Source organism: Prunus persica, chromosome G4 (assembly GCF_000346465.2).
Source record: "Prunus persica cultivar Lovell chromosome G4, Prunus_persica_NCBIv2, whole genome shotgun sequence".
In the NCBI taxonomy this organism is placed as follows: Eukaryota; Viridiplantae; Streptophyta; class Magnoliopsida; order Rosales; family Rosaceae; genus Prunus; species Prunus persica.
The window spans coordinates 3,679,112-3,694,021 of NC_034012.1; the positions used below are offsets into that span (position 1 = coordinate 3,679,112).

At 35.2% G+C, this 14,910-nt stretch overlaps 2 protein-coding genes and 1 long non-coding RNA gene across 5 annotated transcripts; all 3 read left to right on the forward strand.

The window, feature by feature from the left end:
• On the forward strand, positions 673-3,823 carry LOC109948572 (DNA-binding protein DDB_G0278111). Its single transcript, XM_020562156.1, has 7 exons — positions 673-933; positions 2,547-2,612; positions 2,715-2,776; positions 2,869-2,933; positions 3,271-3,362; positions 3,455-3,526; positions 3,630-3,823. The coding sequence occupies exons 1-7, from the start codon at positions 931-933 to the stop codon at positions 3,666-3,668; spliced, it is 399 nt and encodes a 132-aa protein (XP_020417745.1). The 5' UTR covers positions 673-930; the 3' UTR covers positions 3,669-3,823.
• Positions 944-1,963, forward strand: LOC109948573. The gene is made up of 2 exons (XR_002271230.1): positions 944-1,674; positions 1,817-1,963. It is a non-coding gene; the product is annotated as an uncharacterized LOC109948573 (long non-coding RNA).
• Positions 5,597-10,021, forward strand: LOC18778257 (two-pore potassium channel 3). Of its 3 annotated transcripts, none has more exons than XR_002271231.1 (3): positions 5,597-7,089; positions 8,797-9,840; positions 9,918-10,021. XR_002271231.1 is itself a non-coding variant. In XM_020562158.1 (3 exons), exons 1-2 carry the CDS (start codon positions 5,948-5,950, stop codon positions 8,939-8,941), a joined length of 1,287 nt encoding a protein of 428 aa, XP_020417747.1. In that variant the 5' UTR covers positions 5,597-5,947; the 3' UTR covers positions 8,942-8,983; positions 9,263-10,021. The 3 variants fall into 3 exon arrangements, 2 of the variants coding, with proteins under 2 accessions (XP_020417747.1, XP_020417746.1); XM_020562158.1 differs by having other exon boundaries at positions 8,797-8,983; positions 9,263-10,021; XM_020562157.1 differs by having other exon boundaries at positions 8,797-10,021.

The window sequence follows — 14,910 nt, forward strand, 5'->3', positions numbered from 1 at the left end:
ATTCGATTATTCTTCCTCTTGCTTGCACGATTATACCAATAAAACTTTTCCGGCCGGATTAGAGAACAATTAAACTTTTCTAAAGGCATCCTTATTCTTAAACAGATAGCCCAACCCATTCCAGCCGGATCGGAGAACAATGAAACTTTTTTAAAGTACCAACCAAACCATGCCCATATGATCTTGTGGAATATATAGGATCTTTCCCACTAGATTAAGAATTAGTTGGTTAAACAATGAACTTATAACTTATATGGCCAAGAATATTTACCTATGTATTCGAATTTCTATATTCGATTCCCCATATAAAGTAATGAAGGATTCACTTGATTTTTCTGGGTCTTGTAATCATGCCTTAAGGTTCAACATATAAGAGAGAGAGAGAGAGAGAGAGAGAGAGAGAGAGAGAGAGAGAGAGAGAGAGAACAAAACAGATTAAAAACAAAGAGTTGACCCAAAAGAAAGATTGAAAATAAAAACAAATGGGGAAGAAAATATTCATGCATAAGATTGGGTTATAAATTGAAAAGAAAGAGGCCCATTTTCTTTTAGAAGTGGGCTAAAAAAATATTATTTGGGGCCTGTGCCATCGTCCAGCCCGATAGAAAAGATAGTTTGTTAAAAAAACACAAGGGTGTTTGTGTTTCTACCCTGCAATAATGCACTTCCCATCCAACAAAAAGTTTGAGTTCCCATTGCAGAGTTTTGCTTTTCCTTTTTTCAATTTGTTTTTAGGGTTAAAATTGGAAGTTTAAATTTTGCTGGGTAGGAAACATAATTGACCAACCCGCGTATATCACAGTAGCATTCGTTGGTGAGAGCAAGAGTCGTATATAAAAGACTAACTCGAGAATCCGACGCCTGCCTAACGCAACTTTGGTTTCCTTTCCTCTGTTTGGAACACTAGATCGCTATCCACAGCTTCAATCAATGGTAATGGTAACCTACTCTCTACTATTTTCCATTTCATTGTTATCTTTTCACTTTCAGATACCAAATGCAGCGTTAGGGTTTCGAAATGCTTGTGTAGATTTCATGTCTATTTTATCTTCGTTCCCCAAATTAGGGCTTGAGTTGAGTAATTCACACTCTTTGATGGTGTTTTGCTTATTCTAATTTTGTGTGGTGGTGTGGTTTTATTTGGGATTCTGGTGTGCAATTGGCCAAGAAATGAATATTGGGAGCTCAGTATTTACTGATGTTGTAAGAGGAAGAGTAATTTTCAGGGTTGGGCTTGGCTTTTATGCTTAGCAGGCATGGCAAGTAATGTGCGTTGAAAGAACAGCTATTATCACTAGAGTTATAAGCAAATACTTCCTGAAACATGCTCCAATATAGTTAGGTAGTTCTATTGGTGCATATATGTGTAGTCTCTGTTGAAGAGTTTTTTTAGACTGTTTAGGCCATTGTAGGGTGCTCCAGACTGCGTGTTGAAATTTTCAATTCCATATGTGCGTCTGTATGACTTTTGCTACTGTTGCAACGAGATGCTAGATTTGCTTCAGAAGTCCTGCTGTTCTTCTTTTGCTTTTTCATTTTGTATTTGAGATGCAAGATTTGCTATTCAATGGGGTTTGGGAGGGGGGATCAGGAACATGGGTTCTGATTTCTCAGTCCTCGTGTGTTCCTTTGCTGGTGTTGCTAAATTGCTGAATACTGTAGATATGCTTACTGGTATATACTTTGTGGTTGGCACAATTGTATATTTAGTCTGTATGATGATTAAGATTTTCATCATTATGATTTGTTTTGTCCCTTAAGTTTTTGTTTGCCCACTGGATTTGTTGTCTTCAAAATTTATTGGTCTCCCTGTTAGGCTGATCCTGAACTAGAAGCAATCAGACAAAGAAGGATGCAGCGTTAGGGTTTGGAAATGCTTGTGCAGATTTCATGTCTATTTTATCTTCGTTCCCCAAATTAGGGCTTGAGTTGAGTAATTCACAGTCTTTGATGTTGTTTTGCATAATTCTAATTTTGTGTGGTGTTGTGATTTTATTTGGGATTCTGGTGTGCAATTGGCCAAGAAATGAATATTGGATATTTGGGAGCTCAATTTTTACTTTTGAGTAGTTGTCAGGGTTGGGCATGGCTGTTACACTGAGCAGGCATAGCAAATAATAGGTTTTGAAAGAACAGCTATTATCACACGAGTTATAAGCAAATACTTCCTGAAACAGGCTCCAAGAGAGTTAGGTAGTTCTTTTGGTGCATATATCTGTAGTCTCTGTTGAGGAGATTTTTTAGACTGTCTTAGCCATTGTAGGGTGTTCTGGACTGTTTTGAAATTTTAAATTGCTTTTTGATTTTGTATCTGCGATGCCATGGGGTTTGGGGGATTAGGAACATGGGTTCTGATTTCACAGTCATCATGTGTTTCTTTGCTGGTCTGAGATGTGTTGCAACTTGCTAAAAACATGTAGATATGCTTACTGATATACAGTGTGGTTGGCACAATTTTATATTTAGTCTGTATGATGATTATGATTTTAATCATTATGATTTGTTTTTTTCCTTAAGTTTTTGTTACTTATTGGTCTCCTTTTTAGGCGGATCCTGAACTAGAAGCAATCAGACAAAGAAGAATGCAGGAGCTTATGGCTCAACATGGTGTGGTAAGCAATCAACTTGGGTTTATCTGAGTGTTTTAGCTAAAAACGTGCAGTTGCATTTTTTGTGATTTCGTGCTGACCTCACTACCTTGCATTGATTGATAGGGAGGGTCCGGAGGGAAACAACAAAATCCGGAACAGCAGAGGGCAAATGAAGATGCCAAGAGGTTGGGTTTTAAATCAATTAGGGAATTAGTTTTTTCTGTTTTGTTTTTCCAGAAAGTTCTTATTGATTTGATACATAAGGAAATTAACTTAGGGAGGCTGAAGAACGGAGGCAGATGATGCTTAGTCAGATTTTGTCAGCAGAAGCTCGTGAAAGAAGTAAGTTGATATCTGAAATTGGCGTTTCATGATTATTATTCTTGCGCTCCTTGGAAAATTTACCATTATTATCACTTCTCCTCTTTTAGAAAAGCCTATTCTTGGTTTACGATACTATGTTTGGATTACTTTTATGACAATAGTTAATAAACCATGGTACTTTGATATCTTGGCACAAGATTTAGGCGGTTTAAAATAAGAAAGATGGAGTATGATATGTTGTTAATCTGGGCTGTTGTCTGTTTGCAGTTCAGTAACATGCATAGGTGTATAGCAATTCATACTCTGGGTTAGGCTTATCTGTTGATCTAATACTCTTAGTGCTATGCATGTGTAGTTGCTCGAATCGCTTTGGTGAAACCTGAGAAGGCAAAGGGTGTTGAAGATGTTATACTGAAAGCTGCTCAAATGGGCCAGATAGCTGAGAAGGTATGGTGTGATATTTCATATCGTGGTCGCTTTTATAGTTTCTTCACAGGGCTTAATACTTTTTAAGTGCATTAACAAGAGTTTGTTTTTAGGTTTCCGAAGAGAGGCTCATTTCGTTGTTGGAGCAGATCAACAACCAAACAACAAAACAGACTAAAGTCACTGTAAGTGATGATCAATTTGTAATTATATTTCTTTCGGTTCAATTTTACATGTAAAATTGTACTGATTTTTGCCCCATGTCTTGGATTACTCTTATTCTTCCAGATTCACAGGCGTCGGAGTGTCCTTGATGATGATGATTGAATTGTATTTTGTATTTAAAGACGATGTTCTTGTTGGTTGTATATTTTAAGATAAAGTGCTTGATTTTTTGTGTTTCTAAAATATTCAACTCTGCTCATACTTCTATTGTGTGATTTTGATATTTGTTTTTCAGTAATATTATCGACGTGCAAATATATCCTGTGTCATTTTATATATTTCAGTTCAGAAGAGCATTGCTGTTTTCTCAAACAAACATCCTTAGCACCATCTCAAGACCAAAAAAGCTACAACACATGTACACTACTAGCTTCATCATGGCCGTATATCTGAGTTTAATTTTTGACATACTAGGATTACTTTCCCATGACCATATGTTTGTCTGCCATTGACGTTATTTTCTTCAGTGAAACTCTACAGGTGCTCTGACTAATTTGTGATGATTAACTGGTTAGTTTGCAACTAATCGATCCACAAACCATGTTTATGTTAATGATGATCTCATGGCTTTGCTAATAAGTTATAACCCAAATAATTAATTATGGCCTTCAATCACATGATATGATCCTTGTCCTTGAGCATCTACATTAGTTCTTGTGCATTTATCCGTATTTCACAATATCTGAAGCATTCAAATAATCTAATAATTTAAGACATACACATCACAACATAAGTGTTTAAAATTGTTCTCATAGGTCCCGTTTGGTTCATGGGAAAGAAGACTTGGGGATGAGAAATCAATTGTTTTTTCATGTTTGGTAAGTCAAGGCATAGGAAATCGTTGCCTGACCCATGGGAAAGTAGGGAGAAAGTTAAGTCATCCTTCTAATTTGGATTTTGTTTTCCCTCATCATGGGAAAGTTTGGAAAAATGAGTCAATATTAAATAAATATTTTTCATGATCATTTTGTCCCTATTAACAATTTGGAATTACAATATATCATTAAATGCATTCTTTTTTATTTGATTTAATATGGATATAATTGAAAATTAATACACACTTCGTTTTCTATTCTTACTCAAAACAAACATGATAAATGAAATAAAGTGATATCTCTCGGTTAATTTCCCAACATTATCAAACGTAGGAAATGAATCTTCCATTTCTCATCCCTTGAAAAATGACATGAAAAATAATTTACTTTCAAATTCATTCCGTAAATCAAACGTTCTATAGATTAATCTGACAATAACAAATTGACAATGGTTACTACTAATTTGTCAATAGGAGATGGCGGTGGTTATAGGATTGCAGCCTGCTGATGCCATTACTCCATTTCTAGAAGCTAGGAAATAATTGATGCTTCCACCGAGAAATATAAACCAGTATCACTGTCATCAAATAATTCAATATTTCCACATTTGTTTTCTTGCGCATAGCATAACTCATTTGTGATTCCACTACATAGTCCAAAATCTAATGATGTCACGGGAAGTAGGTATATTAAACTTAAAACAATTATCATTTAAAATAAATAAATAACTAAAAAAAAAAAACAAATACATTATAAAATGAATAAATATTTTTATGTGATTATAAACTACTATACAATGTTACAAGTTCACTCATATTATAATATCAATTATGTCTACATCTTTAACCTCTTATTTATTTGACAAGAGATATTTAAAATATGAAATGGTTCGTTAGAACTTTGATTTTATATTTTAAGTATCTAATCTTGGAATCCGACATTATAAACTTCAGTATAAGTTCCAAAATGATTATTTATATCGTTAAACTATTTATTTAAATTAGAATAAAATATAATACCGTTTGATCAAATAAAAAATAATCTATCATGTCATATATAATATCAAAATCAAGATAATTAAGTAACAATGAGATCTGATTTTCCTCAACATGTAACCCGTCTTACATGTTTTGGTAGATTTGAAAAATAGAAACTCCCTACAATATATATTTCTGGGGCGCGTGGCTGAATCATATTTATCCGAAGGAACCGAATCTGACGACGTACACATCTCAAATTCTGACTCTAGTTATAATCTGCAACGTTGGTTCTCACAGGTATTTTGTTACTCTTTTTTGCACTTTTTTGCTTGGCTTCCCCAGGTCCCAACAAACCGACCGAATCAAACTCCCCCTACCCCAGCTCTCTCTCACACGCAAGCGCACATTTCCCTCTTTTGAGAATCTTCAACCTTGTAACAGCTCTCAATTGAATCTTGACCCAAGTTCCCAACTTTTCTCTTCAATTCTTCAACCTCTCTCTGCAAACCCATTTCACCATAACAGCCAAAGGTTTTCTGTTTCTGGTTTCCCGGCGATACCAAAATCGGTTTTCCGTCGTACCCAGATGGAGAAAGAGCCTCTGCTTCCCTATGTAGGCAGCCCGAGAAGAAAGCTCTCACCTTTACATACTCTCTGTCCGCTACCAGAAGAGAATGAATTCACTGCCCCTTTAACCCCTTCAGAGTTCAAAGACCGTATCATCTTTGGCCCTTCCCCCTCATCACCACAAGACTCTTCTCCTCTAGTTGATGCCTTGACTCTGCCTTACAGTTCACCAAGAGCCTCAAGGCCTCCTTCCTCTTCTTCTTTATTAGACGCCATAGCCACAACCCCAAAAGACCCACAACCTCAACAACCCCTACAATCTTGGCTCATTGACCCCAACTATTCATGGACCAAAACCAACCTCCATCGCTCCAAAACTGCACCTGCTATGGCTGTTATAAATGAGGTGGAAAACCGGCGTTCTGATCCTAGACCCCAATTTGGTTCACAGTCTATTGTAAGACAAGCTTTTATTCTTCTTGTTATATATTTGTCATTGGGTGTGACTATATATTGGTTTAACCGTCATCATTTCTCGGCAATTGAGACACACCCGGTAGTTGATGCATTGTACTTTTGTATTGTGACAATGTGCACAATTGGTTATGGAGATATTACACCCACTAGTACGGCAACCAAGTTGTTTTCTATAATGTTTGTGTTGGTGGGGTTTGGATTTATTGATATTTTGCTTAGTGGGATGGTCAGTTATGTGCTGGATTTGCAAGAGAATTATTTGCTAAGGAGTCTTAAGGGTGTGGGTGAGAAAAAGGAGTCCTACATATTTGATGTCAAGAAGGGGAGGATGAGGATTAGAATGAAGGTAGGATTGGCATTGGGAGTTGTGGTGCTATGTATTGGGATTGGTGTTGGTGTTATGCATTTTGTGGAAAGGCTTGGATGGTTGGATTCATTTTATCTTTCGGTTATGTCAGTTACCACCGTTGGGTATGGTGACCGCGCTTTCCAGTCTTTGTCGGGTCGCATCTTTGCTTCAATTTGGTTGCTTGTATCGACGCTTGCGGTTGCTCGAGCATTTCTGTATTTAGCTGAGGCAAGGGTGGATAAACGGCATAGGATAATGGCAAAGTGGGTTCTTGGTCAGGATATGACTGTTTCTGAGTTTCTTGCTGCTGACATTGACAATAATGGCTTTGTGAGGTATGTGCTAGTATTAAATGCTTACATTTTGATCAGTTAGGTTGTTTTAGGTTGTTGGTTTTTGATCTATGAAGATGGTTCATCAAAAGGTACATACTTGGGCCGTATAGGATAAAACTTGTATTGATTTAGCCTTTCTTCTTCTCCTAGTTACTCAAATACATTTGGCATGTTCTTGAGCTTAGTAATCTAAAGCCAATATTGTTGACTAACTATAAATTCTTTAAGTGCCTAAATTACGTGTTATAACCATCATTATGAGAATTATAATAGACTACCAGCTTACTCAGTTTTCTGAAACATGAGACCTTCCATTTGACTGCCCGAGTGCATAAACTCTTGGACCACAAATGAATGTATTGATTTGTGAGTCATCTTTTGTAATTTTTGGATATTATAAGGTGAAAGTGAAGCTTGTAGGTTGCAATTAACAATCATTGGTCAATGTCTGTCTCTGTCCATTATGAAGGGTCGTCTGAATGCATGGGTCTAAACAGAAGTTTAGGAGACAAGGAATATTTGTGGATAAAATGAAACAGAATTTCTGTAGGTTAAAATACCTATTTGAAATTACGTGTTATAACTAGCTCTATGAGAAATTATAAGAGAGTACCCGCTTACTAAGTTTTCTGAGACCCAAGGCCTTCCATTTGACTGCCCAAGTGCATAAACTCTTGGACCACAAACTGTAAGTTTCAGATATTATGAGGTGAAAGTGAAGCTTGTAGGTTGCAATTAACAATCATTGATCAATTTCTGCGCATTATGAAGGGCTGTCTGAATGCATGGGGACTAAACAGAATTTTACGAGATGAAGAGTATTGGCAGATATTATGAAATGAGGCTGTGCACAGACCCCTCCGCCTTCTCCTTATTGTGTTAGCTCAGTCCCCCTTTGCGGGCCTTAATAACCAAGCATTTCAAGTGTGTTGAGCACAGTATTCCATTTCTATTGGAATTATCAAAGTTTATTGCAAATTTCTTGAGCATGCAAATGGTTTATAGTAAGGAGAACTGTATCCCTATGGGATATTCTCTCTGAACTTTTGTGTTTGATCAAATTATTTATGAGTTGCAACATGCATCTGATAATTAGCTATCTTCCTTAGTAAGCCTTGACATGTAACATCATAATAGTTGGGAGTTGTAACAGAAGTTTGATTCAATTTTTCTTTATTAATGATTTAAGTTAAGTTTGATTCAGTTATCAATACAAATTAGTCAGTACCAAACAGTTTAACTCTTGTTTGAACCCCAAATACTTGGTGACATGGAGGTTATGAGCACGGCAGTTGATTCAAGTGCCTAGGTTCCACCAATTTTGGAGGAGATTGAATTTGTGACCTTGATAATTTAGCGTGCATTGATTATTTAGTTCCTTCTAGAAATCTGGAGGTTTAGCAAGTGGTAAAATTTGCCCTCAGTGGTAGGTAATAATATGGTTTGAATTTTGGTTTTTTCTTATTGATTAGTAGTTCCAATTGTGTTAGCCTGGAATTCTTACAATAAGCAACTCTTGTTTAGAAACTGGCGCAAGTTTGCTTGGCTGACTTCATTTGTTTGTAAAGTTCTAATCTTAAAAATAGATTTGTAACTTGGTTTGACTTACTTCCATTGTCTGGAGTTGTTGACTTATTTCTTTGCTTATTCTGAGTTGCAGAAAATCAAAGTTTCTGTTGGCTAATTATGTTGGCTTTATGTGTGCAGTAAGTCAGAATATGTCATATACAAACTCAAGGAGATGGGAAAGGTATCAGAGAAAGATGTTATGCAGATCTGCACCCAATTTGATAGGCTAGACTCTGGGAACTGCGGAAAGATAAGCCTTGCGGATCTTATGAGTCGTCATTGATATCCAAGTAGCTTTTTGTCCTTTTCATCATTATACATCAAGGCAAGCAAATAGCAAATATCTTTAAAATGAAGTATGATAAGCCTGATCTTATGGAGAGCATTGTTCATTTCCAAGTTGCATACAATACACATGAAGTATGAACTTTGCTGCCTGATCTTTTGGTCCTCTTGTCCATGCATCCTCATTCCCAAGCATCAAATAAATCTTCCATATTTTAGGCATAGATGCATGATACTTGTGGACGCACATGGATGCATTTCCTGTTAAAATACACAATTTTACAAACCAGTCAACAACAAGGTCATTGACATATTCCAGGAAATACTGGTGATGGGAGAACTGAGCTGATTGAGGGCACTTTTGACTTTACACAAACTAATTGACAGTACAGACTAGTTGTATTTCTTCTCTTTCAGAAATGAAGATAATCTCAGAAAATAACAATATTTTACTTTTTGCTCAGAGTTGGAGACCCTTTTTGTGGCTTCAGAATGTAAATGGTTGTAAATTAGTATGAATGAAGGTGAAGCACTTTGACTGCGTCTCTCTAGCTTGCTTGCTTGCTTTCTTTCTTTATTTCTTGCATTATTTTGGATCCAAGTTAAGTTGGTAATCACAAATATTGACACTTTGCCTTTTTTTTAAGAACCTTGATTTTCTCTTCATCATCAGGTTATGCTATTTTTAGTGTTATGTGGACCCTATGAATGTTAGACTTGGCAATGAATTGGGTTGATTAATCTATTGAATAACAGGCACTTGTAACCCAAAATAGCCATTCTCGTGCTCTTCATGGGCATGCCTTTTCTGGCTTGATAACTTGGTACCAGCTGATGCATTGCACCAACATTTGTCCTATATGTTTGGAAACAACAGTGAAGCTAAATGTGAAAACGGTGGGTTCATAAAGGGCTCATATGGTTTTTGACTGCAATGTTTCATTCGAAGTTATATAATTCCAATTTTCTTGCAGAAATATGATCCTTGCTTTATTCTTGGAAACCATGAAAGACAGGTGCTCATAATAATAAACCCAAAAGTTGTGCGCTTCAACATTCAACTCATTGTATAAAAAAATGAATTTGAATTGATGAAGGGATCAAAGCAACTCCTGTGTAATCTACTAGAAGTATTCTGTAAACTTTGATTAGAATTGAAAGGTAGCCTTGGACCATGTCGGCTTCAAAAGCTTCATCAGCAAACCAATCCATTCATGATTTACTGCGACTTTTAGGGTGATTGAATTGAAAGAAGACCAAGGACTACACTCATAATATATATATATATATATATATATATATATATTGCTTTATTCTTGTCCTCTTTAAAAAGTTACTTTCAAAAATTTTGAACACAATCTTTTATGAAACTAGTCCTTTTCTTTGAAGGGATCAAAATTTAAATGAACATTAACCCAATACTCTACTACAAGACTACTTCATTCCAAACTTCCAACTCTCTCTCTCTCTCTCTCTCTCTCTCTCTCTCTCTCTCTCTCTCTCTCTCATTATAAATTTGACTACTTCTTGAAGAGCATCATAACAAAGCTTTTGAATTCTGTTGATGAAGTAGACTGTTTTCAGTGATCTTGATTGACTGGGGAACCAAAGACTGTGTCGTATATTAAATCTATGGGGTTTACCAAAAGGAGAGAAAGAATTAAAAAGAATGCAAATTAAAATATAAATTATATATTACGGCATGGCTGAGTCAACTTAATTAATTAATTCATTGCAACTTAATTATGACTGCTGATGACTCTATCAGGGAAATAATAATTTAATAATTTGGTAGAAGAAAGGTCTGTTCTTTCGTTTTCAGTTCTTTATTGGCTAGTAAAATGGAGGGGCATTATATCAAATAGAAAATTCAATTTGAATAACATTAAAGTATAGAGAATGCTGCTGCAGTTGTTAGATTAGAACCAGTCAAGTAAATTTTTGACCTCTTGAAGAATCTATCCACATAAGAGGTCCTTTCACATTTGAAGAAGATGGAGCGGCCTTTCCTTACACTAAGTGATGAATATAAGAGACAAACCCCATATCTTGTATTTTTCTTATGACTTGATTTGCAATTTGCACCATAAATCATAGTACTATGTTTAGTTCTTCTCCTATGCGCACGTTACGGCGTTATTATCGTGATTATAAATAGAGGCAGAGAAAAATAGTAAAAAAAATACATGACATCTGCATGGTAATAATAGATGTTCACAGAGAAGAAAATCAGGTATTATATTGTAAAATACTATACTATATATATATAATAATAGTCATTTCCGATGTTGACTCTAGGTTTCAAGTCAAATTGAAATCATTGAAATCAAGATTTTAAAACATTATAGCCTAAGATGGATAAAGAGTACTGGTGGTGAAGTGGATTGTCAGCTTTTCTTTACTCATACAATTCAAAAAAAAAAAAAAATCGTACGGAAATTTGACGGGAAAAGGGCAAAAAGAAAAGAAAACTAATTAATATAGAGGAAAGAAACTTGTTCAACCAAGTTATATATTTGTCTGGAAGCAAAATGGGTTTTGCTTAACTAAACTAACCCTTCGTATTTGGTGGAGTAAATAATCCGGCTTCTAAATATGCATATATTCTTTGAAAAATTCTAGATGTTTATAATCCTATAAATATATAGCTATATTTAACACACAAGATAATTCAAAATTCCTTTCAAAACGGTTAAGTGCTACCACACACAGTTTCAGCCACCCGATTCTTCTCATAGAGAAAATTTTGTATCCTTTATTAGCTATTGTTTCTTAAGAATTCAATCGAACTAACTTAGACATCAAATGGCCTTTGGCCAGCACCTTCCAAATATGGTCCTTTACTCATGTTTGATTTTACTGGAATTGGAAAAGAGAAAAAAGAAAGTTCAAAAGACGAAGAATTTTCAAGCGAATATTCTCCTCTGAGATATTTACACAAACAATATTAATAATATAGACTGCAGAGTTGTATTTGTCTGAGTAGTCTTGTATTGGAGTTTTGCCTGACAAGTTCATAAGCGTACGCAAAAATAATGGCCATACATAGAGTTATAGTACTGTAGCAGCATACATATGCCTTATCAGCTTAAGGCTCTCTCTCTCTCTCTCTCTCTCTCTCTCTCTCTCTCTCTCACTAATAAACTATTTATATACCATCAATTATTGAGCGGAAAAAGTTAGGCACACACTGCTTTCTCTTCAATGAAGTGGAATTCTGTGGATCTATTTTAATTTAACTCAATGGTGTGCTAGCTAGGTTACAACCTGGGATACTGTATTCGACAAACAGACTCTCTTGTTGCGAAGAGTCATTCGGCTGGTCTTCCAAACTGTAAGTTCTTTCGATGGCACCATGTTCGTGACAATATCCCAGTCATTGATGAACGCGAATCGAAGATTGATATGTGTAAATAAAATTATAGTAATATATACGGTCCAAATTAACCATTGATGTGGTGTGGTGGTTGATAAAGCTGAAATAGTTTTATCATACATACAAATACAAATAGGGATAAGATAAAGTTTGTTAGTGAATAGTGATTAGGCAGATGACAACTAAAACAAAGATTAATTTAGATGCTGGTTGCTTGGTGGTGGTGCCTTTAAATTTGAGGTTGAGGGTTGGGTTGGGTGCAAGTGCAACCCCAAATGTTTCAACATCCTAAAGATTCTTTTTTTCCAATGTGCACACCTAACAAAAAACCTGCCCTCTTCTAAATCGATAGGGACTTCCATTACCAATATAACCAAAGTCCTTATTTTATGTCACTTATAGCGGACGCAACTGATTAATAATAGGTCAACAATCTCATGCTTTTCTTTAATTTTCTCTCTTTCCATCAAAAGTCATCCCTCTTAAGCAACCGCCCCAACCCCATCAGATTGATTTACACTCTGATTTGATTTAAGTTCAAATCATGTACATCTACACTTTTCCCGTAATTCATGTATTTCTTCTTGCTACCTTTTGATTAAACTAATCTCCAGTCAAATACACAAAGATTACCCTTCCGATTTGACACTAATCTTAGAAATGCTTTTAGATAATTTATAATTGAAAACATGATACACTCATGACGTACGAGTAGTCATCTCTTACGTCGTCTTTCATTCTTTCTTCTCTCTATTTTTTAGTAGAAATTAACAATTAACAATACGAGATCAATACTTAAAGGACCATAGTAACTCACATGATATGACAGTATATGTTATTTAACAATTAGTCATTCTAATTGACATAATAAATAACTAATTAAGATTTGGTATGGTGATATTTGTCTTCACTTAATTGGAGGAGGTCTCATATATTATTCATATAAATGACAATGACAATTTTCTATTACGACGGTGTAGTTTTGTTGTGCGTATATTAGCCGGCTGTAAAAGTAGTTTGTAATAAATCATTAAAAAATGAGACTTCTCTAGCATATTTCCTTTTCCTTTTGATAAAAATAATGCTTTTACTAAATTATTATCACTTCGTCTTAGTTCAAGAAAGACAGTGTTCAGTATACAACTAACATCTTGGGAAGGTAGGTATATGTCATATAGATCATATTCACATTTCTCTTTTCTCTGTTTTTTTGTTGTTGATATTTTCCTGCAAACAGTTATTAGCTCAAATTAAGGGCGCCAGATTAACATCTTTCATTTTTCTTTCTGTTATTAAAAAAATAATAATAATAATGCACATTACACATAAAATGTGAATTGTTCATGTGGACAACACATCTAATAACAAAAAACATAAGGCTTAATTATTGTTTAACCCGTTGGAATGGACGCTCGGTCTCATTTTATCTCATAAAATTGAAATTTTCTCACTTAACCCCTTGAATCTTTAAAAATTGTTGAAAATTTCTTACTTTACCACTTCTATTCATTTTCGTCCACAAAACTGTTAAATGTACTGATGTGGCATGGACATTTAGTAATTTTAACTATTAACAAACTTTAAAATCCAAATTGAATAGAAATTTAAGAAAATAAAAACAAAAATAAAAATCAAGTCTTTGTGTGAACCTACTCTCCCCACCCCTCGTAACAAACCCCTCCTACTCCTTCAAAGAACAAGAGGAAAGGGGAAATAAAAAGGACAAGGAAAATAGGGTGAAACCCCACCGCTGCCTTTCGTTTTCCGCCAAATATCGCGAGGTTGAGGACTACGTCAAATACACCATTTGAAACCACGAATCTGATGTTGCCGGTATTCATTGACATCAACAACTCATGATCCCATCAATGTTATAGAGAGGGCGAGAGGAAGACAGAGAGAGGGAAAGGGTAAGTCGGGGAGGGGGGTTGAGAGGTCTACTACGTGCTTTGGAGATGGTGGTGATGGGAAAGGGAAGAGGGAGAAGGTGGAGGTGAGGGCTGGTGACTTGGATGGGAAGAAGGGGAAGAGGGATTCTTTTAAAATTATTTTTGTATTGTAAAATATATAAACTTTGTTCTTTGGATTTTATAGTTTGTTAATAGTTAAAACTACTAAAATGTAACTTGACGGTTTTGTGGATAGAAATAGATGGAAGTGATAAAGTGATAAAAATTTATCAAATTTTAGAGATTCAAGGGGTTAAGTGAGAAAATTTCAATTTCATAAGGTAAAGTGAGACAAAGTGTCCATTTCAAGGAGTAAAATAGTAATTAAGCTAAAACAAAATATTGATTAATATATATAATAATAATAATAATGTCACACTCACGCAAAGTAACTTTTTTGCCCTTCAATTTTCCAAGTTTGACTAAACTAAATCAATCTCAGAAATGAGTTGAATTGGTCTCTCCCATAATTTCAATTGGTTTATGATGTTTGCTAGCAATAAAGTTTGATTTTGTTGACTATAAAAAAGTTAATATGTGTATGCATATGTTTCTTCATATAAAGTAGTAGGCAGATGGGAATCCTCGCTAGCTAGGAACACGATGAGCTTGTCTAGAATCCTTCCCCCACACGACGTCGAT